The following is a 27,233-nucleotide window of genomic DNA, read 5'->3' on the forward strand; positions in this document are numbered from 1 at the left end:
GTAAGACGAATGAGATATTTGCACATAGACAATAAACGCATTTGGTGAATAGAAGCCAGAATTTACCTGGTTTCCATGGTGAAATGAACTGCTGTTTCCTGTTCTAAAGGGAACCAACTGTTCACCCTCCGATACCTCCAAAGCCCAGTTCCGCTGTTTCATCTCCTAACCAGCTGAAGCAGGATAATAGGTAAGATCTAGCATTCCAGAATTTCTTGCAAAATGAAGTTTAAAGGAAATGACACCATATGAATTGTGACTTGTGCAAAGCATGGGTATGTTTTTTGTGCAGGTTCACTTCAGAACCCGGGTCTCCCACACTGCAGGCAGACACTTTACCCTCTGAGCCACCCTGTGTCGGGAAGATCCCCTGGAGAAGGAAATGGCAACCCACTCCAGTACTCTTGCCTGGAAAATTGCATGGACAGAGGAGCCTGGTAGGATATAGTCCATGGGGTCGCGAAGAATCGGACACGATTGAGCAACTTCACTTTCACTGCAGAAGCACTTGGAAAGCTGCTCGAATTCCATTTGCCCACACAAACGTGTATTTATGTTTGTCCCTGGAGACTTATGGCCGGTAGCTGTCCTATGGAAACAGACTTTCAAGATAGAAACTGAGCAATAGCCAGCCCAGGAGATGTTCATACTCAGGTTTCCTCTCCTTTATGTATTGGGAACCAATATGTAAGGAACCCCTCTCTCCCTGTATATAAATATATATGTATACACGTGTAGCAGTGGTGATTTAGTCACTCAGTTGTGTCCAACTCTCTGTGACCCCAAGGATAGTAACCTGCCAGGCTCCTCTGTCCATGGGATTTCCCAGGCAAGAAAACTGTGCAGGTTGCCATTTCCTTCCCCGGAGGATCTTTCTGACCCAGGGATCAAACCCATGTCTCCTGCATTGAAGGTGGATTCTTTACCACTAAGCCACCAATGAAGCCCGTTTATTGATATGTATATATATTGCTTATATATTGATATGTATATATATTGCAAAGAGTTGGATATGACAACTACTGAACAACAGCAACAAGAACAAATATGTGTGTGTATATATATATATATATTTATACACAAACACACACACATATATATATCTTAACTAGTTAAGATTCCCATTAAGAGCTACATTTTCTAACAAAAGATATTCTTAAAACTTTGTGTTATTATTCAAACCCTCCCTTATGTTGGAAAATACCTTTGGGTAGTTCTTTAGTCTTATTGAGACATTCATAACTTATTTAAAAGCTATAACAAATTTTGAAAAATATTATAATTACCTTGCCTCCAAATCAACAACAAAAAAAGACAGACTTGCTTTTCCATTTTGAAACTCCAGTGCTCTCTAATTAATACTTAGAAACAAATACTTAGAGACTAATTTGGAGATCTGAGCACCTCCCCATGTGTTGCTGTTAAACAGTTTACTAATCTCAAGCTATTTTCCAAAACCTACACAGCACATTTCCATTATTGTTGAGAGATTTTTTAAATGGTGTCTCAATGAAGACTGAATGCATTAGATTTGCTTGATGGCCTGCCTTTGATTCTTTTGTATTTTAACTTTTTGATGGTGATTTTTTTGACAACATGTAGGACTATTGGAAAACTATTTTTCATTAAGGGGATAACTTTGACAAGAAAATGCTAATTGCGTGACAGGGCTATGTAACTTTAGGCATTCAACCTAATGTGTTAAAAACTCAGGTCTGAATTTCTATTCACTGAAATGTCACAGGATCTTTGAAATTTTGTCCTTAGGAGGACAGGATAATTTTTTTTAATGTTAAAAAAATTCTTCTTCCTTAAATTAATGAAAAATATAGGCCAGATTTATGACTTCTAATCTGCGCAATGGTTATACACTTGAAAATAACTTTTCAGGCTTTCTATCTTATATTATTTTTCCTTTTACTTTGACAATATTGAGCAATTTAATATTAATGTGAATAGGATTTTTTAGAGGGCTAAAAAAAGTTGGTGTTAGTATGTCCTGAATTCAAAACATTAGATTTTAGAGCAGTGAATTGAACAGATTCAAAAGAAGCTAAATTTCATCAGAACTGGTCTAATCTGTTTTTACTACTCTAATTTATTTCTTCCACAAATGATCTTAAATATAAAATGAGGACAACTTGTATGTTTTAAACCCTGATTACTTTAATCACAGCAAGATGATTTTAATGAAAGAATATGAAAGGGAAGTGTTTCCTATGTAATTAACACATGTCCTCAGGAGTACAAAAAATAGTCGAATTTAGTTTCTTGAGAACAAGCAAGAATGTGTAAGTAGGTCAATTAGATACTTAGAAAAAAAGCCGAGAAAAGCCTTATACCACAAATTGTTACAGAACCTAACATTGTAAAATTTAATTCTAACAGCTCAGTGTGGTCATTCCCAATGTAGTGGGTGTGCTGGAAAAATGAAAGTGTTTACCATATTATCTGAGCAAACATATTTTTTTGATAGTATTCAAATGGGATGAGTCTTTGAGAAAAAGATGTTCCTCTGACACCTAACAAAACATGATTTTTACTATTTAAAAACATTTTATCATTATCTAATTGAGATAAGTGTTTTTATCTAATAAAGATAATTGCTTTATTGATGACTGAAAACTAAAATAAATGAACATGAACATATTTAGAAGTTTATTTCCATAGAGCTATTATTCCAGCAAGCACACTTTCATCTCTTTGAATGTAAATGTTTTCTCATAAATTTAAATTTAACAGAGAAGTGTTTTCTTACCTAACAGACATTATCTTTAATTTGAAAAATATAGGCAGATATACCCAGCTAAACCAAGTGTATATACAGAAGCCAACAGATCTGCTGAAAGAAGTATAAGGTACAATGATCTCTCCTGATATCTCTATATTTATATTTATTTAATTGTATAAATGATAAAGTATGCTTTATTAGAACACTGAAACCTACATGAAATTAATAAAACGGACAAAATCAGTTTTCCAGCTGACTTCAATAGTGGGTAATAAATAATTGTATATGTACTTAGAGAATTTTATTCCTTTTATTGCTATTTCTCAGTATTACATTAAGAACAACCAAAATTCCCTGAATATGATAACAGAATAAGATCAAACCCCTTAAGACAGGAAAATCTTTCTTTATTCCTAACACTTGTCCCAGAGTCTATGACATAGCTCGTGTTGATGTGTAAGGGAATAGGTGGAAATACAGTCATCTGATTGAACGTCTACAAAACCTTTGCTTGGAATTGGCTGTATGATAAGGTCACTGAGCTTCTCCTGCACCATCAGTAAAAGGCTTACAAATTGTACTGATGCTATTGAGTAAGATTTCCCCATGACAGTCCTGGTTTACACCTATTGTCTTAAACATCCCATCTAGTTTAGTATTTGCTTTAGATGTATCTTTATTTATTTATTTGAAAAAATACTATTTTTGAAATTAGTTTTTAAACAATGTTATTTTATAAGTCAACCAATATGATAAACCAGTTTTTTCCTTTATGGTAAAAAACACAGCAGTAATTTACCGTCTTGTGCATGTGGGATAAGTCGCTTCAGTTGTGTCTGACTGTTTGCGACCCCATGGACTGTAGCCCTCCAGGTTCCTCTGTCCATGGGTTTCTCCAGGCAAGAATACTGGAGTGGGTTGCCATTCCCTTCTCCAGGGGATCTTCCCAACCCAGGAATCAAACCTTATGTCTCCTATGTCTAGCTGCATTGGCAGGCAAGTTCTTTACCACTAGAGAGCCACCTGGGAAGCCCAGCTTAATTTACCATCTTAACCATTATAATAAATCTTTATTTTAAGCAATTTTTTTAATTGAAAACATTTTTCAAAGTGTAAAACTTTATGTATTTTTTTTTCTTTATTATCCCCCATGACGCTTAGACTTATGTCACGCAGATACCTTACCTTTGGGGGGAATACCTTGTACCTACTGGCTTAAGGTACAGCATGTTCTACAGTATGTCCCATGTGCCGCAAAATATCAGTGAATGTTCTGGGAAAGAGACATTTAATGGACAACACATTTAGGAAACACAGGAGAATAGGGTTCTCTATCATGAATTTCCAGAGCCTTCAGTGTGCGTGTATGTACAGTCCAAATCTCTAAAAGTCAGTTATGTTTCCTCAGTTTACTTGACTACAAAATTCTTTCTTCATGGAACTCTGTTAACTTTCTATACAGTATTGTTTACGAAACATAGGTCTCAATTCAGGTAAACCTAAAATTATTCCTTTTCATGACCTGGCGATTTAAGTCCATTACATGTCAGGTGATTCCACATACCCTACAGTATTAAATGTGCTTTCTTTCCCTTTGGAAGCCTAAGAAGACAGATACTTTCACTTCATATAAGGGGTTGATTGATCTTCTGAATATGTTGCTCAATGTTCCTTGAAAACTGAAACTGTTAGTTGCTCAGTCGTGTCCAGCTCTTTGTGCCCCCATGAGTGGTAGCCTGCCACGCTCTTCTGTGCATGGGATTCTCCAGGCAAGAATACTGGAGCGGGTTGCCATTCCCTTCTCCAGGAGATCTTCCCGACCCAGGGATCGAATCCAGGTCTCCCATATTGGCATATGGATTCTTTACCGTCTAAGCCACCAGGGAAGCCCAAGGATGTATACTCAGTGTCATTATAACGTTATGTATAATGTATGCTCAATGACATAATGTTCTATGGTTGATAGAAAAACTTCTGAACATACTCTGTGTTTACTTGTGCAGTTAATTCAATTTTCCCCCTGTATCCTTTTTAAGTATGTAACTTGCACATAGCCGATGCACGTCTTTAGGAGAAACTGTAATTGTTTCAGTGAGCACTAGGTGGCAGAGGCAATGCCTGGGTGGAGTGACCGGCGTGCACGTGTGCGTGTGTGAGTGCTGTGAGCTGATGGGATAGGCTGTTGTTATTCAGATAAAGTCAGTAATTTCTGATAACTTATGGACTTTTGCTTTCTTCACTGAACACAGATACTTTAGTTCCTTTAAACATAGCTGAGCTGTCATTGACATGAGTTTATTTTTCATTGTTTGAAGAAGTCAGGATCTGGAGAGCATTGTCAAAGTGGCCACTTCGCTTCAGAAAACTAACAAGGGGTGAGTGCTCAAGAGGTTTTGAACTTGCATTTTTCTTCTCTCTCTGTTTCAAAAATGCTTAGCCAGTACCTTTAAATCTTCCAAATATGAACGAAATCCTGATGCTGCCTATTATATATAATTTGAAGGAAGAAAGAGTCAGTCTCTAGATTAGAGTTCCTGAGAAATGGGTAATAGTGACACTGATGGACACTCTTCTCTCTCCACTTTCTCTTCTGTGGAGTGATGGTCATGGTGGTGACCTTGCTCCAAACCCCCATCCTGTATTTATGTTCTGACCCGGATCTGTGCTTACCCATCTCCCAAGCACCCCCATATAGAATGCCCTAGGTTATTGTCAACTTCCTCCCCAAATGTGGTATTTCCTATCTTCTCTGTGTTCTTTCATTCAGGCAAGCTCACCTTTCTGGAATCATTTTTGATTCTTCCATCTTGACCCCTCTATGTAGTATCAGGCATGTATGGATTAAATGTCTAAAGTGCCCTGCACACCCCCATGGTCTCACCCAGTTCAAACCCTCATTGGTTCCATCACAGGTTATCAGAGTAGCTATTCAGATTGACTGACACTCCTCCAGTCTCTTTTTCCACTAGACCATTACTACCCATCACTGCTGGAGTTTTCTTTCCATGATTCTGCTTGAAAAATCACTCCACTTGGCTTCCCACGGCCTAGTCAATTGCATATAACTTCATGCAATGCCCTTGTTAACCTGGCTCTGACCTAACATTCCTTAGCAATTTCGGACTTCACCAGTTCCATTTATCCTACATTCAATACCAAATTAAACCGCTTCCTTTCTGAAGTTTCCAGAGCCTCTGCCTTTGTTTATACCATTCTATTCATGAGGGCTTTTCCAGCCTCAAGGCCACCATATCAATACATTCAAGTTCTACCCATTTTTCAAGATCCAGATCAGATACCAACACCTCTGTGAGGTCTTTTCCAAGTGAGTGACCCAGTGAGATGTGACTTTTGCCTCCTTAAGTGATTAGAATCCTATTATTCAAGTTACATAGCAGCTAATCATATTTAGTATTGTTTTGTGGTATTTATGTAAATGTCTCATCTTCTTTGTTATCTCTTTAATCTCCTAGAGCAGATATTTTGTCTTTCTCACCATCTGTCATCTACAAAGCCTAACACAATGCTTTGTGCAAAGCAGAAGTGTTTATATAGTGGATAATGGTAAGACAATGCTGAGCAGTGAGAAAACCTTGTGTATAAACATTCCGTGGTTTAATCCTGTGCCTACAGAATTTTTTCCTTGTTCAGTGGAAGTTAGCAGTGCTAAGAGGGTTGTTAGGATTGCCAGCTCAAAGACCTGAAGAGAAGTCACAGAAGTGATGATGAGCTCTTCTCTGCAACTCATGGACACAGTCTAAATTTGGAAAGAGACAGTGGAAAGTATCCTAAATTTTTCATTTTCGTTTCTTCCGTTGTCTAAGTATCTAGATTTCTCATTTTATTTATTTATTTTTATTTGAGGTAATATTTTTACAGGGATTGAACAGTTTTTTGGACTGGATAATTTTTTGACAGCTGTTTAAGGGAGAGATAGGTGAGTGATGCCGAAGGGCAATTACGGTTTGGCACCAGTTAAACAAAAACAGTGAGAGCTTCAGTTGGATTAGCTTTCCTGTAACTTCTTCCTCACCAGGATATACAAATTCCACAGCCAGACACGTTCTTTATAGGGAGAAGCTGCTACTTTGATGGGAACCAGGGGAAATGTCTGATGCTCTGGGCTATATGTAGGGACTCGATAGAGCTTTTATTTTTATCTGAGTTGCTTTGTAATACTCCTTTGGGAAATGGACTATTACTCCTATCTGACTAAGAGCATTTAATTTATTGCAAATGCAGTGGTGAAACTTAATATCCAAGCTTTCATCAACCGGATGCCATTTTTAAAGCTCAGCTTCTTCATTCACAATGCAGTCCCCATTTTACTTAATTTCCCACAGAGTGTCTTTTCATGATCTATGCTAATTTTCTTGTGGAACCTCAAATCCTGATAATCTCATCATTGTGACTCACCAGTCAGAAAGGTTTGGAGCGGAAATGTACAGAGCTTGCTCTTTCCCTAGGGGACATAGAACAGATTTGTAGCCTCAGAGTTGGAAGGTAGAATTTCAAATAAGAGATGACAATACAGCGTTGTATTAGGGTCTGGGTAACATTTGTCCCATGCAAGGATAGAACATTAATCCATTTTTTGTCAGGATCAGCAACTTTCACATTTCTATATTTATTCTCACCCTTTGACTCTACCATTGAATACACAATATTACTTGAAAGGATTCATCTCTGTGATGGCCGTTGATAGAATAAGTTTTTCAGGCCCCTGCAAGGACCATCCTAGTAACTATTCTGGTGATCTGCTATACCAGGCATCTCCAAGCACATTAGTCACTCAGTGACTATACCTCTCTAGAGCTAAGCCAAAGTCTTGGTGCCTCTAAATTCAGTTTAAAAAATAAATATAGTGAGCATTTTAAAAGTGAAAACATTAACATTTACTGGGAACTGTTTACTATAATTGCCAAAATTAATTGAGAGTTTATGACATGCTAGGCGTCACGCTAATCACTTTCTATTCATAAACTTATTGGTTCTTTTCTGAGGTGGGGACGATTAGTATTCTTACTTTGTAACTTAAAAATTGAGGGAGCAAGAGGTTAGACAACTCACCCAGAGTCACCAAGTAATAAGCAGTAAAGCCTGGATTGGAAGCCAAGTATCCCTGAGTTGGGATCCTGAATGTCTAACTACCTACTTACTTGGCCTCCTGGTCTATACCAGTGATGACTGAAGAAGAAAGAGGAACATTGAGGAAGTGTGGAAAATGTGTGATTCTAGAGCAGGAAGAAGAGAGAACCAAGATTTATGAACTGGAAAACTGGATGAGGAAGGCAAGAGAAATGAGGGTAAAGCAGATGGATAGAAGGGATGAGGGGAGGAGGTTCTGTGAGGAGCAAATAGGAAGGAAAAACCACTCCGGCCGCCTTCTTGGGGGAGAGGGCTGAGCTAAGGGATATTCCAGAACCCAGGGGTTTGGCTTAAACAGGTAGCTCCTGAAGAAGCAGCCAATAGACTTCACAGTTCTCAAATATAAAAACAGGAGTGCAAATCTAGCTGATCTGGAATGAGGGAGAGTAGAATTCAAGAAAGAGACCAGACTTACTGATAAACAAGTGTTTTCCAAAATTTTCTCTGTGCAAGCACTTTATGCAAAGATAGAATCTATAATAAGTCAACATATCTGTATTTTTTGATGCAATTTTACCTTGTATTAAGCAGCTACTGTGTGAAAAACTCCAAATTAAGCACTGAAGAGGATCCAATATAAAGCTGATCTAAATTTTAAGTGGTGTGGGAATGTGTGTAGAGTCTGTTTCTCTCTACGTACACTCACACTCGTATATGTAGAAGCAAGGAGACAATTGTGTGACAATTATTGGGTTGGGCAAAAAGTTTGGTTAGTAAATATGTTATTCAATAAAATTCTTGGTGAATCTGAAAAACACGTCTTATTTTTACTTAAAATTAAGCAAACTTTTTGGCCAATCTAATACATTACAAAGTACAGCAAGGTAAGTACCTTAAAGGAGATATAAAAACCCCAAACACTGCAAGGCTTCCAAAAATGTAGGGATCTCTATTCACTTGAAGGACTGGGAAAGATTTGTTGCAGACAGGTCTGTCTGAGGAGAGCTTTGGCAGGTAGACGTGTTTTTCATGGATGATGAAGGTGGGATGTTTGTTGAACTTCAGAAAACTCAGAAATAGTTGTTTTAAGCTGAATCTGTCCCTGACTTTTACTGATGGGAGATATTCTTTCTTTTCCCAAAGTGAAGAATTGGATAATCTCATCAAAATGAACAAAAGTTTGAATAGGTAAGTACTGAATTTACTTTTCAGTAGTTTTGAGCACGAGGACCCATATACTGGGCTAGTCAAAAGTGTCCTACAAATCTTGAACAAAAAGCTTGCGGAAATCTTCATTTCATCATTGTTACAAATGGTTATTTCAATTTAAAGGTACTAATATTAAAGTGTCATTGATTTTCATACACCATTGTTTCGTAAAGCAGTTATAAAAATAAACACATTTATCTTCCTGAAATTCTATTATATTAGTATGTAAATAGTTTCATTTGGTCACTGAATGGTTTTAGTTTAATCATTACAAAACCCACTTTTCTTAGTTAATATTACCTGCTTATTTTGAATCATTTGTAACTGCATAATTTAAAGATCTTATTAATTGAAGCTTGAAGTGCAATTTTAGTTCTCTCTCTGTTACTTGGCCCACTAATGCACGAAATAAGTAGGTACCAGAGTGAAGGAGAAACAAAGCAAGTGTCAAACGAGTTCACAGATCTGATGATAAAGAGATGTGATTTTTCATGCTCTGTGTTGACAAAAATGATCTATTAATAAATGACTACCAACGACTCACTTGGAAAGAAAGTTATGACCAACCTAGACGGCATATTAAAAAGCAGAGACATTACTTTGCCAACAAAGGTCTGTCTAGTCAGGCTATGGTTTTTCCAATGGTCATGTATGGATGTGAGAGTTGGACTATAAAGAAAGTTGAGCGCTGAAGAATTGATGCTTTTGAACTGTGGTGTTGGAGAAGACTCTTGAGAGTCCCTTGGACTGCAAGGAGATCCAACCAGTCCATCCTAAAGGAGATCAGTCCTGGGTGTTCATTGGAAGGACTGATGTTGAAGCTGAAACTCCAATACTTTGGACACATGATGCGAAGAGCTGACTCATTGGAAAAGACCCTGATGCTGGGAAAGATTGGGGGCAGGAGGAGAAGGGGACAACAGAAGATGAGATGGTTGGATGGCATCACTGACTCGATGGACATGGGTTTGGGTGGACTCCGGGAGTTGGTGATGGACAGGGAGGCCTGGCGTGCTGCGGTTCACGGGGTTGCAAAGAGTCGGACACGACTGAGCGACTGAACTGAACTGAACCAACGACTCACTACGATTTGCTGCTTTTCAGTTTTTTTTTAAATTTTAATTTACAGAGGAAGTATTAGATCAGGAATCAGACTCCACAGTCTGATGAGGCCAGGTGAGTAGAGATGCATGAAGGGAGCTGGCTGTGAAACATGGAGGGAGTGCTGGTCCCGGCTGCCTGGCTGTTTCTCAGCTACAGTTGCAATGTGAGAATTTGAGCCCAGAGTTGCAGGACACTTTCAGGAGATCCTGAAACTCCAGGCATCCACGTGTCATGGCCAGCTTTGTAAATATTGGCTCATATTAAAAAAGAATAACACTTCTTGAATGCAAACAATGTAAACAATGGACTTATTACATCTTGAGGCTCCCCAATATGTATCTTCTTTTCTTCTCTCCAAGGTCCACTGCAATTTAATATTTGAGTCTAGGAAAAAAAAATCTGCTTGGAATAAAGTGATTTCAGGAATCGCGGCTCATCTTTTCCCAAACAACTTCTATTTCCTGTCTCAGATATAAACTGATCTTTGCTTAGATGAGTTAAGTATCCATCATTAATAGTGACAAGGTTTTTTACTCAATTCTTTTAAAGAAATCAAGGTCTCGATGGTCTCTTCAGAGCAAATCTTAAGTCAGAATTAACGGAGAAAAGGTAAGTGCATCTGTCTCTAACCTGAAAATATTATCTCCCAGATTGCTTGTTTTATTCTTTCAGACATTAGCTGGAAGGGAGTTATCTTCCCTGGCATAAAAATGTGCTAACAGATGGGGCGGTGCACTCAGTATTGTACATTTAGTTCAGACATAATTGCCCAGAAGGATTTCTGCTGCTCTATTCAGTAAGAGTAAATGAGCAATTCATGAAAATTTTATACTGTATCTGACCTTTCAAGATAACACATAATTTTTTTCAATATGAAGTCTCTTATTTTAATTTCTTTCTATTTTTTAGATCCAAAAGCCTTGAAAATCTCATATTTGTGAATACCCGGACAGATAAAGATGGCAAAGGGTAAGATCTGATTGAGACTCTTACAGCCTTTTTTGATTGATTCGTGAACTGTGTGCCATTTCCTGGGGGAGACCTTCTGCTCAAGACAAGAGTCAGACAGGCTGGTGGAACAGACCCTTGATCGGGGTCAGGAGATGGAGGGGAGAGTGTCTTGGTGCTACCTCTGTCACTAGGATCAACCAGGGTGACCCTGGACAAGTGGCCTCTGTTTCCTCAGTCCATAAAATGAAGGGTATGATCTAAATATGATATAAATAGACTTTTACATCTAAAAGTGAAAGAAGTCAAACAGATCACTAGAAGCAGTGGACAATAGGCTGGTTTACGGACCAAACATATTCACTATAAGACATTTTGATGCCAATAGTATAGCCCCTCACCCCTGAAGTCTTTACCAGGGACTAAAACATTTTTCAGTTGGAATGTTCATTTGTCTATCACTCAGATGCACTTGTAAACATCTCAAGGTCAAAAGCCATGCTTTTATTGACTTTGTATCATAAAAAGTGTTAATTAATGGTCAGTAACTGAACATTTAAAGAAGTTGACTTACAGTTCTAGACTGACACTGATATACTAGAAAATGAATTACTACTCATATTATTTTTCATGTTGAAAAATATCAAACTTCTGACAGTTTCATTAAAGAAAATTCCCAGAACAATCAAGAATTGTATAAGGCTAAAGGTATATGAGGTCTCCACTGCTTTTTCTCCAGATTGGCTATTTTTACCTTGTGTTCGGTTAGTCATTAGATTTGCCTTTCTAACATGACGATTTCTATTGTCCTGGTTATCTTTAAAAACCATTCATCTGTGCCACTCTGTGCACAGGCAGATATTCTAGCTTTCCTGGTCAAGCTTGGCAGTATGCCTTCTTAACCCTCTCTAATGTAGAATACTTAACAAAGTCTATATAGTAAAAAGTGTTGATAATCACCACTTTCATTCAGACATCAAATACTTATTAACAACTTATTAGTATAGTATGAGGAGAAGGCAACGGCAACTCACTCCAGTACTCTTGCCTGGAAATTCCCATGGGAGGAGCCTGGTAGGCTGCAGTCCACAGGATCGCTAAGAGTCAGACACGACTGAACGGCTTCACTTTCATTTTTCTCTTTCATGCATTAGAGAAAGAAATGACAACCCACTCCAGTGTTCTTGTCTGGAGAATCCCAGAGATGAGGGAACCTGGTGGGCTGCTGTCTATGGGGTCGCACAGTCAGACACGACTGAAGTGACTTAGCAGAGTATAGTATGGATGTGCACTCTAATGTGCATGGGGCTTCTAATGTGATGGGGCTCTCTTTTTTCATGTTAGCTTTTTACACCTCATTAGAAATGGAGTGTTATGGTTTCCTCTGTCACAGATGAGGAATGTGTGCATACTCTATTTCATTTTTTTTTTTCAAATAGAGAACAGATGAAGTAAGAAAGCAGTCAATTCTCTATAAGCGGTTATATGAGTTTTAGAGGAGAAGATGAGATTTCAGATTTTTTAAGAAATGAAATTTGGAAAGTTCCATTAAAGTGGTGGAAATCAGGAAACAGAAGATGAGTATCACAAGTCAATCATTGTATGGGCTAGGGAAGAGGAAAAAAGGGAATGATTTATGATCTGGGATAACTTGATAGTGACTGGGCTTGGATGCAGAAAAGACAGCTCTCAATGGTGTAGTAGGGGGCAGGCATAGTTCCTTTTCCTTCTTCCCTCCTTCTTCTTTATACAGAAAGAAAACCTCAGATGTCAACAGTTCTATCACAGTGAAAGACAGAGACAGATGAAAATAACATTGAACAATCGGGGGATTTAGAGAGATTAGCTTTCATTTTCCCTGTTTTAAGCTATGAGCCTGTGAAAGTTTTTTTGGTTGTGACCAACTTATATAAAGTACTGAAGTCGTCATAGAGTTATTTCTGCTTTTCCAGGGTTTCTTTTTATTAAAGATGACTTTTCTAAATCTTCAAAGTGTTTAGATTCAAAATGTTGATCCTCTGATTTCCACCCTTGATATGAATGATTTTAAGGCAGACGATATCTCAACACACGTATTAAAGTTAGCTTCCCACCAACCCACCCTCGAAGGATAAAGAAAGCAAAAGTTGAAATGTGGAAAGAACTTTTAAATTGAGTTAATCATGACTGAGTCATGGTTAGGTCCTCACTATAAGATAGTTAGCATATCAGCATTTGGCATGAGAAGAGCCACTTGAATTAAATATTTCTAAAGACTTCTGATGTTTTAGGTACTGATAATATCTTACTCCTATTGTGAGAAATCTGCTGTTGAATTTCTCTCTTTCTCTCTCCACTGCTCCACTCTCTCCACCCCCTCCAATGTTGTAAAGAAACCAAGGCCTTGGAAGTCTTATTAAAGTTAATCAAAGGGCGGAGAAAATCGAGAAAAGGTAAGTAAAGCTTCTAATGTGATGGGGCTCCCTTTTTCCATGTTAGCTTTTTACACCTCATTAGAAATGGAGTGTTATGGTTTCCTCTGTCACAGATGAGCTGTTGCACTTTGGAGTCTGTCAGAGAGAGGAAGTAAGGAATATGATGAATCCTGTTTCCATAAGACCACATGATTAAGTTGGAGTAATGTGCAGGAAAACCTGTTATTCTATATTTTCTTAAATAACTTAAAAATGAGACAAATTTTCTATTTAAATTGAGAAATATAAAGGACAAAAAAGCAAAGTGAGAAGTGTGTTGGTAAAGTGTTTTTTTTTGTGTTTTTTTTTTTTTTTTTTTAATTTATTTCATTGTCTTGGGTCTTAGCTGCAGCATGAGAGATCTAGTTCCCAGACCAGGGATTGAACCTGGGTCTCCTGCATTAGGAGTGCAGAATATTAACCAACGGACCACCGGGGAAGTCCTGGTGAAGCTTTTTAAACTGTGGAAATTAATAAAGATAAGCTAAGGGAAAATTACATTGCAATTTCTCCAGTCAGTTGGCCCTGGAAACATCTGACACCCTTTCAGGGACGGTCTTGTTTATACGGTTTTCAGGGAAAACTGAATGCAACCTAACTGATACAGGTTTTCATGTTTTTCCCAAAGAAGCCAAGATCTCAAAGAGGTTATTAAAGCAAATGCCACGACAGATCAGACAAGCAGAGGGTGAGATCAGCTTTTGTGTTTCCAAATCTTGGTTATTTTCTCCTGGGTTAGCTGTGTGATTTTCTCAGCCCATTGAAGGGGGACATAGCTTTGAGTCTGGCTCCTCTCCTCTGTGTCTGAAGCTTTACCTTGGAGAGTCTCTAGTACGTTCTATCTTAATTTAAATTTACGTAGCCCTATAGAATCCTAGAGATTAAGTTAACTTTTTATTGATAGATAAGTTTTGTAACAAAAAGAATTTAATACTAGTATAATAATTTTCTCCAAAAGCTTGAATTAATCATCAATAATGTGGAGTGTGTATATTAAAAAATACTATGGGAATACTTTGAAACTGATCTAATTTTCTTTTTTTTAAGAAGTAAAGGTCTTGATAGCATTATCAAAGTGAATCCCAAAGAAAGTGCAAACACCACTGGGTAAGACATACTAGTGTCTTTAAATCTTATTTCTGTAAGTGACAATAAGATAAAATGAGTTGGCATTTTAATTTCAGAAACATGTTTTACTAACATGGCATTGGATAATAATGAGGCGCTACATGACCTTTCACTGTCTGACTCTTTGTGACCCCATGGACTGTAGCCTGCCAGGCTCCTCTGTCCATGGGATTCTCCAGGGAAGAATACTGGAGTGGGTTGCCATTTCCTTCTCCAGGGGATCTTCCCAACTCAGAGAGTGAACCTGGGTCTCCTGCATTGCAGGAAGATTCTTTACCATCTGAGCCACAGGGAAGCACAAAGATAAAATGATTTAGCACTTTAATTTCAGAAACATGTTTTACTAGCACGGAATTGGGTAAGAATGATGGGTCACATGACCTTTCCTCCTTGCTCCCCATAAAATTGCTTATTTTTGAAGAATTGTCCCAATGTTTGATAGGAAATTGCCTTTTCTCCCAGATTTTGGTTTGGCTTTAGAGGTGAGTTATTGAATTGAATTCCTTTGTGTCTAAAGAAAATACAATCTTGACATTTTAAAAGTGAGTTTTTAAAATGGCAAAGGTAACCAGAGTAAGGCTTGACTAAAACTCATGACATCAACTTCTCTAAGGATGGTGTCTCAGAAGGCAGTCTAAGGGAGGCGCTGGGCAGGTGCACACACTGTGAGTAAGAGCCTCTCATCCTGGCCTTGCTCAGAGCTGGGTCCACAAGGCAGCAGGGCCCAGTCACAGTACTTCTGCAATCTCCTACTGCCCCCTTTGAATTCGGGCTATGCCCTTTCTGATATTTCTCAGTGCCTTTTAATGGAGGAAACATGCATCTCCCCAGGAATTGAGTCATTCATTTTCCTACCATGTTAAGGCCTTTTCTTGCTCTTATAACTTACCATAATCTAATTATGGGCTTCCCTGTTGGCTCAGAAGGTAAAGAATCTGCCTGCAATGCAGGAGACTTGGTTTCAATCCCTAGGTTTGGAAGATCCCCTGGAAAAGGGAATGGCTACCCACTCCAGTATTCTTGCCTGGAGAATCCCACGGACAGAAGAGTCTGTTGGGCTACAGTCCATGGGGCTACAAAGAGTTGGACGTGACTGAGCAACCAACACACACACACAATGTAATTATATTCTAAAAGGCTTGATTTGGGGGAGTGGTTGCATTTATATGAAGACATCTATTTTTCTTATTATTTTTAATACTGTAAAACTATTATTTATATTATTACTGTCATCTAAAAATAGAACAGGCAATTATATCTGATTTATTAGATGGAAATTTACATTATATCTGGATCCAGTATAGAACTTTATCTATTAATAGCTTACATTACTTCAGTGCCACCCATCTGGGATATTCAAACAAGATGTATCTGAGGGCAAGGTTGATTTTGTTAAATAGCAAGTCATTTAATGTATACATACACATTTTGAGAATAAAACAGAAACATGCTAAGTTTCTTATTGATAAATTAAGAAACTTAAATGGTTTTTAGCTTAGGATGTGAGAGAAGAGTTTTATTTTGCATTTAGAGCTTTAAAAATTACATTGTTAGAGAATGTGTATATTTTATCACTTCTTAATTTTTCTAATCATTGTTTATTAGTGTTTTATTTTAATGACATTCATTAAAACTCATTTCCTTACTCAAAGGAAGCAAGACCTCAATGGGCTTATTAAAGTTAATCCTGAAACAAATAAAAATATTAAGAGGTAAGTAATTTAAAGCTTTTCATTTCTCCTTTGACATTTATAAACTCACTGGAATTCTGAGTACTTGTATTCAGGAGAGCAAATTGGAATTCAAACCACACTGAACTATTTTTTCCCAAATACATCATATTAAGCAATTCTATATGACTGATACACAGAAGTGACCTCTTGCAATTTATTCTCAGGTGACATCTGCTATAAGGTAGATTTTGAGAAATTTAATGGGAACTGGACTACCTTTATCTACTATTTATTTCTTTGTATGTATGTGTGTGTGTGTGTGTGTGAGCACGTATGTGTATGTACAGTGTAAATAGTAATGTCATGTATACACACTCTATATTTAGAATAAATAATCATCAAGGGCCTACTGTATACCACTGGGAACTCTGCTCCATGTTATGTGGCAGCCTGGATGGGAGAGAAGGTTGAGCAAGAAGGGATATATGTATATGTTTGTTGACTCCTTTTGCTGTCTACCTGAAACTATCACAACACTGTTAACTGGCTATATTCCAATATAAAATAAATCAAAAGTTTTAAAATATATACTTTCAGTGAATTCTATTTATTAATGATATAAAAAGTGTGTTATATATAAATGTATGTATGTATATATAAGTGTGTTGCTATGTGTATGAGTATGTATTAATCAGGATTCTCCAAAGAAACAAAACAGTAGAAATACAGTCGGATATACAGGTAGAAAGAGAGATTTGTTATAAGGAATTAGCACATACCCCTATGGGTGCTGAGAGTTCCCAAGATCTATTGTTGGCATGCTGGAGACCCAACTGGTTGTGTAGTTCCAGTTCCAGTTTGAAGGCCTCAGACCAGGAGAGCCCATGTTTAAACTTCAGTTCAAGGGCAAGAGAAGAGCAATGTTTTAGGTCAAGCACTCAGGCAGGCAAAGTCTCCTCTTACCTCAGCCTTTTTGTTCTATTCAGTTTTTCAACTGAATAGCCATGGCCCACCCATGCTGGGGATGGTCATCTGCTTTACTCAGTCTACAGATTCGGATGTTAAGCTCATCCCCAAACTCCCTCACAGCACACCTGGAATAATGCTTGACCAAATATCTGGGCACTCTGTGGCCCGGTCAAGCTGACATGTGAAATTAACCATCACCGTGTGGATATGAAAGTGAAAGTGTTAGTTGCTCAGCCATGTGACTCTCTGCAATCCCATGGACTGTGGCCCACCAGATTACTCTGTCCTTGGAATTCTCCAGGCAAGAATACTGGAGTGGATACCATTCCCTTCTCCTGGGGAATCTTCCCAACCTAGGGATCAAACCCAGGTCTCCTGCATTGAAGGCAGATTATTTACCATCTGAACCACCAGGAAAGCCCATCACAATGTGTATATATATATATATATAAATGTATATGTGTGTATATAAGTAGTGTGTGTATATAAGTGTACATGTATGTATGCATAGCATATATAAATAAGTGTATTCTGTGGGTGTGTAAGTAGTGTGTGTGAATGTGTTAATGTACAGATTGTGTGTGCATGTATACTATATTTGTGTGCAGTGTGTATATATGTATGTTTTGTAATGTATGTTTAAAGATGAAGAGGTTAACAAAGCGTACTTTGTAAAAGACTTGCCCTACCCATGAATTGCCAAGGAAATCTGGAAAGCTTATGTCCTCTTGCTTTTTTTTTATTTTTTAAAAGACAGATGGAACATATCTGAAACTGAGCTTGTTGTCATGTTGCTGAGAAGCATACCAAGTAATTCCATGTGGTTTCTTTTGAACCTCTTTCCATTCTGTTCACTCAGTACATGATATTATGAGTTGATTCTAAAATGTGGCACTAATGCCTGCAGGCCCCATCAGAGCCAGGGCCCGGCTGGCTGAAAGCTGGTGTGCATCGTCAGGCCGTCCTGTTCTCAGCAATGCTGGTGTGGTTGCAGACCCAGTGACCCGTTGTGTTACAGACATGCAGTTTTTTGCAGCCAATAAACTGAGAAGAAAGCACTGATTTCCCTGGTTACCTAGGTGTTTCTGGGAGGGAGCTTGAGGCAGTGAAAGGGAGCAGGGAGTCTAAAGGATCAGAGTTCAAATTCTGACTGTGTCACTTGCCCCATGCTTCAATTTAGAGATCATAATACTATCACACTTGGCACATCGGAGATATAAATAATTAAGAGCAATAATAAAGAGTCACATGAATTATGTTTTCTTAATGATTTAGATCAGGCTTCCCTGGTGGCTCAGTGGTAAAAAATTTGCCTGCCAGTGCAGGAGATGTAGGTTTGATCTCTGGGTCGGAAATATCCACCAGAGAAGGAAATGGCAATCCACTCCAGTTTTCTTGCCTGGAGAATTCCAGGGACAAAGGACTCTGGTAGACTACAGTCCATGGGGTAACAAAGAGTTGGACATGACTTAGTGACTAAACGACAACAATAATTTAGATACTTTCAAATACTTAATTTACTTTGACTCTACAAGAAAAATTTATGTTTTACCTTTCTAATTTTTATTAAAGAGAGTATTTCAAATCATTACCTATTGTTTTTCATAGGTTGTGGGGTGTGTGTGTGTGTATGCCTATGTGTTCACATGCACACACACATGTATGCATTCACATGTGTATACTTGTGTGTGCATACGTGTGTGTCTACATGTGTGAATGGATGAGTGTATGCATGTATGTGCAGACATATGTGTGATTGTATACATCTGCACAAGTGCTTGTGTGTGCCTGAATATATGTGTGAGTATATCCATGTGCTTTTGTATGTATATGAGTACCTATGTGCACGATTGTGTATGTGTGTGTACTTGTGTGTATGTGTGTAAGAGTGTTGCAGTCTTTTTGTCTATTTGTGTATTTGTATGTGTGTGCTTCCTGGGAGCTTTAGGGGCAGTAGTCTTTCTTTTTTTCCTTTCACCAAGCATCATTAAACTCTGTGGCTGTCTTAAATATAAAATAAGATTGTCTCCCTCTCTTATCAAAAATCTTTTAAAGTTCTCTTAATTCAGGTAGAATTAAGTTCTAAACTTGAGCAATGGCCTTTCATATGTTCAGTAAAGTCCAGCCAAACTTACCTCTTTTCTATCCAGCCTCACTCCTGCCTTAACACTTCTGTGACTGCTATTCCCACTTTGGGTAACTCTATTTCCAAATTGTTACCTTCTCAAAGAGACTGTTTCTAACCATTGAATATAATTACATCACCACGCCCTTCTCCAAACCTAGCATCACAGGCACCAGGCACTGGTTTTTAATACCATATATTATTATCTAGAATTGTAGCATTCATTTATAGGTTTGATTGCATATAGCCTGCCTCTCGCCAAGTTAGAATGGAAGCTTCTTTTTAAAGTTTATTTATTTTAATTTATGATTTTTGACTGCGCTGGGTCTTTGCTGCTGCACGTGAGCTTTCTCTAGCTGCAGTGAGTGGGGACGGCCCTCCAGTTGCAGTGCATGGGTTTCTCTTTGTGGTGGCTTCTCTTGTTGTGGAGCATGGGCTGTAGGGCATGTGGGCTTTAGTTCTTGTGGCTTGTGGGCTCTAGAGTGCCAAACTCTAGTAATTGTGGTGCCCTTAGTTGCCTGTAGCATGTAGGATCTTCCCAGACCAGGGATGGAAATAGTGTTCCCTGCATTGGCAAGTGGATTCTTAACCACTGGACCACCGGGAAGTCCTGGAATGGACGTTTCTTTAGGGTTAAGCCTGTCTGTATTGGTCACAGCTATCCCAGCACTTGGGGCCATGGTAGGCTTTCCGTAACTGTTTGTGGATTGAAAGACTGCATAAGTATTGAAGAGATATACACTACGAGGCACTGCTTTCCACCCACCCACTGCTTCCCACTAGCACATTCTTCTTTACTGAGTTTATGAACCTTAAAATTTAGACAACCCTCTGTGTGCTTTATTCAAAATAAAGAGATCAAGGTCTCCAACAGAACCAACACAGATATTACAAGGGAGGAGTTGCAATGCTAGATGCTGTGGGATTTCTTCTTGAGTACTCCAATGAGTGCTGGGAATATTTTTTTCTCAGCCACTAGCATTCAAATCGGAGAAGGTGATGGCACCCCACTCCAGTACTCTTGCCTGGATAATCCCATGGTTGGAGGAGCCTGGTGGGCTGCAGTTCATGGGGTCGCGAAGAGTCGGACACGACTGAGCGACTTCCCTTTCACTTTTTACCTTCATGCACTGGAGAAGGAAATGGCTTAGCAGCAGCAGCAGCATTCAAATTCCGCATATGTTGTTTAGGCAACAAAGGGTTAAAAAAATCAACATAGGATATTCTGGGATAGAATAGTTGTTTTTTTCGGGGTTAACAATTTCATTATTTGCATGAAAAATGTTCAAACTTTTTATTGCCACTTTTAGCATGGATGTGCACATTCTCACACATCTGGAAATAAGGAAGAACTTGAGTCAGCATCTAGCTAGCTGCTTCCAGATATCTGTATCTTTTGATGTTGCATTGACACCACCTTGGAGACTTTATGACCTGATCTTAGCAGGGGCATGGGGCATGGGGATACAGGATATAAATGTGCCTTCTGTGGATGTTCTTTACCCATATGGTATCCTCTGTAGATCAGAGGCACATTGGCTGGCACTGGGAATGTGGAAAACATATGTAGAAGCAATAGGAAAAAGAAAAATTCCATTAAGATCAGAAGCACATATCCTAAAGGGTAACTGTAAAATATTGAGTCATTCTCAGTGACTACATGGTGTTCTACATTACAGTTTTACATTATAACTTACATTTCAAAAGTTGATGGATTTTCATCTTATTGTTTATTGCCAACACAACCAGTCAAAATTTGTAGTTTGAATACACAGTATGTATGAGCAAGAGATAACAGATTGTATATTATAGACTTTAACAAATTGCTTCTTGTTACTGTTGTTCGGTTGCTGAGTCATGCATGTCTGACTCTTCGAGACCCCAGTGCACTGCAGCACGCCAGGCTTCCCTGTCCTTCACCATCTCCCAGAGCTTGCTCAAACTCATGTCCATTGAGCTGGTGATACCATCCAACCATCTCATCCTCTGTCGTCCCCTTCTCCTCCTGCCTTCATTCTTTCCCAGCATCAGGGTCTTTTCCAATGAGTTGTCTCTTCATATCATGTGGCCAAAGTATTGGAGCTTTGGCTTTAGCAGCAGTCCTTCAAATGAATATTATGGGTACACTTATCTAAATCCAGTGTTTAAACAGAAAATCTGCTAACGGCTGACAATTTTACAAAATAAGGGTTCTCCAAAGTTCAAAATTCCCACAGCATGTTGGAAGCTGATGGGTGGAGTTGTGCCTTGTGGAATGTTCCAGGAATGTGTCCACAGACTATTACAGAATATGTTTAGTGCACCTGGAAAAGGCTAAGGGCATAGCGTTCGATGAATCAAAATAGAGGCCTATCTCAGTATTTGCTAGTGCCTGATGGCTCCAAGATTAAAGTATTGTCTCTCTGAGTCTCAGTAAGTTTCAGAGATGTATAAATCCCTACATACTTCTGTGTGCTTTTAACAATCTTCAGCTCTTTGGCATGATTTCGGTTGTTTACACTGTTTCTGAGTTTTAATGAATAGTTTTATCAACTTAATTGTAATCTGTTATTAACCTTACCACTTTTTCTATGTTTTAAAGGGGCCAGAGTCTTGACAATCTCATCCAAGTGACCCCTGAAATTAACAGAAGTAACCTAAGGTGAGGATTATACCTTATCTTTCTTCCTTCCCATCAATTTGTGCATCAAGTTCTGAATCAGTTTGTGGCTCTCATTAGAGAAGCTGTGTTTAAAAGAGGTTTGGAGTCAAAATATCTGAATTCCACTACTTATCAGCTGGGTATCTTTGAGCAAGTCCCTTGAATACCAAGCTGAGACTTCTTTAGTTATAAAATGAAGATCATGATGTCTGTTCCACTTTTGTTGTTTGATTATTATAAAGATCATGTGAAATAATGGATATAGAATCCCTTTAAAGGAAAATGTGTTTAAATACAAAAGTGTTTAAATTTCCATTTAAATCCCTTTAAATGGAAATTATTAACAAAACACAGTTTAATTATAGCTATTGCATCAGGTAGAATACCAAATGGGGCTGACAAGGTAAGATTTTTCGGGCAAATAGTTCCAGAGATGATCTTTTAAACTCAATCTTGCCCTAGTTTTATTGTTTTATTTTGAGAGTATATAGGAAACTGATAGCAATGAAAGTCAAAAATTTTACTCTTTTAAGTGAAACATATAGACTGGTATTGATTTCTCTCAAAACTTAATTGTCAAATTCATCTTGAGCACATATATCCTTTAAAGTAATTAGCTTGACTTAATTAGTTGATATAATTTCATTTTTACTTACTATGTTTCTTTTTGTTTAAAGTTCCAAAAACCTGGATAACCTCATCAAAGTGAACCCAAGAACTGGGAAAAGTGTGCAAGGGTAAGATTTAGTACATTCCTCTTTTTTGTTTCATGTTAACCAATGTTTAAAAACATACTTAAATCATCATTTCAGCAGACTGACACTGCTATAGTATCAATGTATCAATGATAGTTCAAGAAAAACCATGTAACCTGCACCACCTCATATGTAAGCTGTTAAAGATTTTGGTCAGCCAATTTCTAATATAATGTAGGTATTTTGATTCATGAGGTGCAGTGTTTTCCCAGGATGGACAAGTCACCTTTTTTTTTTTCACAATTATATATCATTTATCTGAAATATCCAGAATGGCAAATCCATTGGCAACCAAGAAAACAAAGTGTTTGGTTGTCAAGGGCTGAGGGAAATGATGGTTTACTAGGTAGAGTCTTTCATAGGCAATTATTTTACTTATTTCTTTTTTAAAAACTTTTTGTTTCATTTTGGGGTATAGCTGATTAACAATGCTGTGATAGTTTCAGGTGGACAGCAAAGGGACTCACCCATGCACATACATGTATCCATTCTCCCTCAAACTCCCATCCAGGCTATCACACAACATAGAGTTCCCTGTTCCAAACAGTAGTGGTCAGGACACTTTTATTGGTTGGCTTGTTTATTTTTCTTAAGCAGAGGGATGGCACAAGAGAGAGGAAAGAGCATCAGACCAGAACCCAGAGATGTGGGTCTGGGCATGACTCTGCCCTCACTAACAGTGAGAAATGGGCCTGATCACACTCCTGTTTGGACTTTGGTTTTCTCATCCTCACAGTGAGGAAATCGGGCCAGATGTTCCCTCGTCACTTCCAATGTCAATTCAGTTAATAATTTCCAATAAGATGGTTGGCGTTATGACAAGTGTGCACACTCTGGGGTTAATTACATAGCTTTCCATTCCAGCCTTGCCACTACAGGCCACGTGGGAAAAACTTCATCTTTGCGGGTCTCACTTTTTCCTTTTGTGAAATGGAGATGATGATACTTCCTATTGTTGACCTGAAACAAATAGATTGTCAGGTATTTCTCCAGACAAGACGGATTTGCTCAGATCATCAGAGAATTGTAGTCTGGGGTCTGCAACCATGGGGAGCCACATGCAAGTCCCTGAAGGGGAAGGAAGAACACTTTTATAGAGGGGAGGGAGGAACAGAGATTGGGAGGACTAAAGTAAACAGAGTTCACAGCTTTTCAATTGGCTGAGTCCTTGCCAGGCAAGGAGAACAGTCTTTCCTCTTCCTGCTGGCTTCTGCTATTGTCACAGGGCAGGAGAGAGCCCCCATTCTGGTCTCCCAACTCTATTTCATTGAGGTTTCTGTTTATTAATATTTTTATACTATTTCATAGGGTTGATATGAGCACTGAATCATATAAATCACATAAATCACTTAGCACAGTGCTTGGCACATCATGAATTTTCTGAAACCACTAATTACTGTTCATTATTTCTATGTGATTATAGTTAGGTCCAAATATATATTTTCAGAGTCAACAATGAAAACCTCCAATCCCTTGAGATGATCTCTATTTTAGTAAATATTTTATAGTAAAATATTTTTGTAATAAAAAACGCTTTTCCATTTTAGTAAATATTTTCAACCACTTGATGTAACCTGTCATATGATCTCATCCCTTTTTCCATGTCTTAAAGGGACCAAAGTCTTGACAACATCATCAAAGTGACTCCGGGAACAAACAAAACTAACCAAGGGTGAGGATTATGAAACTCTTCTATTTCTCCATTTTATTCTGTTCAACTTAGAAAATATGATAAAACTGATTGTTCCATCAAGAAACCACCAATAAGGGGACCCAAAACAACAGCTCTGTGTCAGAAAACTAGTGTTCAATTCCTTTATTTGGGGCTCCCTGGCTGTGAATATTTGTGGAGGAACTCCTTAACATATGAGAATAATCTCTTATCCATGTGGGATTTGTTTTCCATGCTTGGAATTTCCTCAAAATAAATCGAGATTCCTCCTGGGATGAAGTATCTTCCCCAAACAATCTCCTAGAGATACGCAGCCTAAGAGAAGGTCTTCATGTGAAGAAAATCTCCTTCATTCATCATGTTTTTCCTCTCCTCTTCCATTTACACTCCAATAATTCCTAAAGTTGGGAGGTCATTTAAAAAATTATAGTTAGTTCATTGAAATAATAAAAATAACAAAAAAGAATTTTCTTTAAGGTACACTGTATTGAGTAAACAAAGGGATATAGCCAAACCATGAACCTATAAACACATACTGTTATGCTAGTTTGAATGTGAGTTAAATACAAAATGTACCAAAGCACACATCTTCTCTCTCACAGAGTTTTCTATCTTACTTTGCTTCTAGGAATTCTATTTTTACAGTAGTTAGTTATCATATAAAGTTTACTAGACTAGATCAGGAGTCAGACTTCTGCTTAAAGGGCTAGGGAGAAAAAGTTCAGGAATAGGGGCCCCAAACAGTCTTTATTTAAACTAGCAAGTATTAATAACACATTGTAAAGGAATGGGAATGGCTATGTTCCAATAAAACTTTACTTGTAAAACCAGCCTTCAGGCTGGATTTAGCTTGAGGACCATAGACTGCTGATTCCTAGGCAGTATTTCATGTGGGTAGGTGAAGAAGATCAACCTTGCATGTACTTGGAACAACTTCCAAAACACAGCCTCCATTGCGTATATTGCTTCATTCACCTTATGGTTAGAGCGAAGAATTTATCATTCTTTCATTTGAATACTGAGTTCTAAATTGTCCTTATATTTTGTTCACTAAATAAAAGTATAATGTATAGTCACTGTGTGAGGGTCAGATACCAAATCCAGAGACCACGTTAATACTTTATGTTACAGATTAAGATTCTATGAAAGACAGTTATCCCTTGTCCCTCTTCCAAGATGACTTAGTTTGTAAAGTGAAGAAAGCCTTAGTAATATGACCTTTCCTATGCGATCTATGTGAGCCTTGTTTCGGCACCCATCCTCTGCCATGCCTTGCATTATGTCATGTGTTCATCTCTTCCACTCGGTAGTAACATTTTTTAGTTTAGAGAATATCTGTTAGCTGTACAGCCTTGGACAAATCATTTCACCTCCTTGAATTCTCAGCTTCCTTATCTGTAAAGTGGGGATTGTAAGAATTACCTTCTTTGTGAATTACCAGAAAAATTAGCTTATGAAGCATTTATTCCCCAAGTACTTATTAAACATTATCTATTGCTATTATTGGGGAAGGCGATGGCACCCCACCCCAGTACTCTTGCTGGAAAATCCCATGGATGGAGGAGCCTGGTAGGCTGTGGTCCATGGGGTCGCAAAGAGTCGGACACGACTGAGCGACTTCACTTTCACTTTTCACTTTCATCCATTGGAGAAGGAAATGGCAACCCACTCCAGTGTTCTTGCCTGGAGAATCCCAGGGACGGGGGAGCCTGGTGGGCTGCCATCTATGGGGTCGCACAGAGTCGGACACGACTGAAGTGACTTAGCAGCAGCAGCAGCATTGCTGTTACTATTACTGCTACTGTTTTTCTTCATTGCTGAGTCCCCATTGCACCAATCAATGCTTAGTTCAAAGAAGAGACCTAAGAAGTTATCTATTAGGTTGAATCTTATGAAATTGTTGACTTTCAACAATTTTTGACCCACAGGATGACAATTTCAAATAATTCAATATAACAGATTGCAATAATTTACATGGAAGGATATGAACACAATAAAATTCACTTATAGATTAATCCTAAAGATTAGCTAGGTGATAGAAGCCTTTCTAGTCTCTTTTCTTTTCAGGATATATAATAAACTGTCCAATAATAATGTATATCAAGATATATATCTTGTTTAGGCCTTTTGGGGTTAGAGTTGATATGAAAGCCCAGTACAAAAACAGAAATGTCTTTTTAGAGATTGTTGTTGTTTAGTCACTAGGTCATGTCTGACTCTTTTGCGACCCCATGAACTGTATGTAGCCTGCCAGGGTCCTCTGTCCATGGGATTCTCCTGGCAAGAATCTGTAGTGGGTTGCTATTTCCTTCTCCAGGGCATCTTCTCGACCCAGGGATCAAACCTGTCTCCTGCATTGGCAGGCGGGTTCTTTATCACTGAGCCACAAGGGAAGCCCCCTTTTAGAGCTATTATTGCCTCAGTTCAGTTCAGTTCAGTTGCTCAGTCATGTCCGACTCTTTGCGACCCCATGAACCACAGCATGCCAGGCTTCCCTGTCCATCACCAACTCCTGGAGCTCACTCAGACTCACGTCCATGGAGTCAGTGATGCCATCCAGCCATCTCATCCTCTGTCGTCCCCTTCTCCTCCTGCCCTCAATCCCTCCCAGCATCAGAGTCTTTTCCAATGAGTCAACTCTTCGCATGAGGTGGCCAAGTGTTGGAGTTTCAGCTTCAGCATCAGTCCTTCCAATGAACACCCAGGACTGAGCTCCTTTAGGATGGACTGGTTAGAT

The 27,233-nt window shown here is 38.4% G+C and overlaps 1 protein-coding gene across 1 annotated transcript in view; it reads left to right on the top strand.

The window, feature by feature from the left end:
- SCEL (sciellin) overlaps nucleotides 1–27,233 on the top strand; it is a 140,093-nt gene that overhangs the window by 40,480 nt on the left and 72,380 nt on the right. The window contains exons 9-21 of the mRNA XM_068984367.1: nucleotides 110–190; nucleotides 2,793–2,858; nucleotides 5,047–5,106; nucleotides 8,963–9,007; nucleotides 10,682–10,741; nucleotides 11,042–11,101; nucleotides 13,453–13,512; nucleotides 14,162–14,221; nucleotides 14,581–14,640; nucleotides 16,314–16,373; nucleotides 22,010–22,069; nucleotides 22,747–22,806; nucleotides 24,437–24,496. Coding sequence (XP_068840468.1) covers nucleotides 110–190; nucleotides 2,793–2,858; nucleotides 5,047–5,106; nucleotides 8,963–9,007; nucleotides 10,682–10,741; nucleotides 11,042–11,101; nucleotides 13,453–13,512; nucleotides 14,162–14,221; nucleotides 14,581–14,640; nucleotides 16,314–16,373; nucleotides 22,010–22,069; nucleotides 22,747–22,806; nucleotides 24,437–24,496 — 792 coding nt within the window. The remainder of the gene's footprint in view (nucleotides 1–109; nucleotides 191–2,792; nucleotides 2,859–5,046; nucleotides 5,107–8,962; nucleotides 9,008–10,681; nucleotides 10,742–11,041; nucleotides 11,102–13,452; nucleotides 13,513–14,161; nucleotides 14,222–14,580; nucleotides 14,641–16,313; nucleotides 16,374–22,009; nucleotides 22,070–22,746; nucleotides 22,807–24,436; nucleotides 24,497–27,233) is intronic.

Source organism: Capricornis sumatraensis, chromosome 12 (assembly GCF_032405125.1).
Source record: "Capricornis sumatraensis isolate serow.1 chromosome 12, serow.2, whole genome shotgun sequence".
Taxonomy (NCBI): domain Eukaryota; kingdom Metazoa; phylum Chordata; class Mammalia; order Artiodactyla; family Bovidae; genus Capricornis; species Capricornis sumatraensis.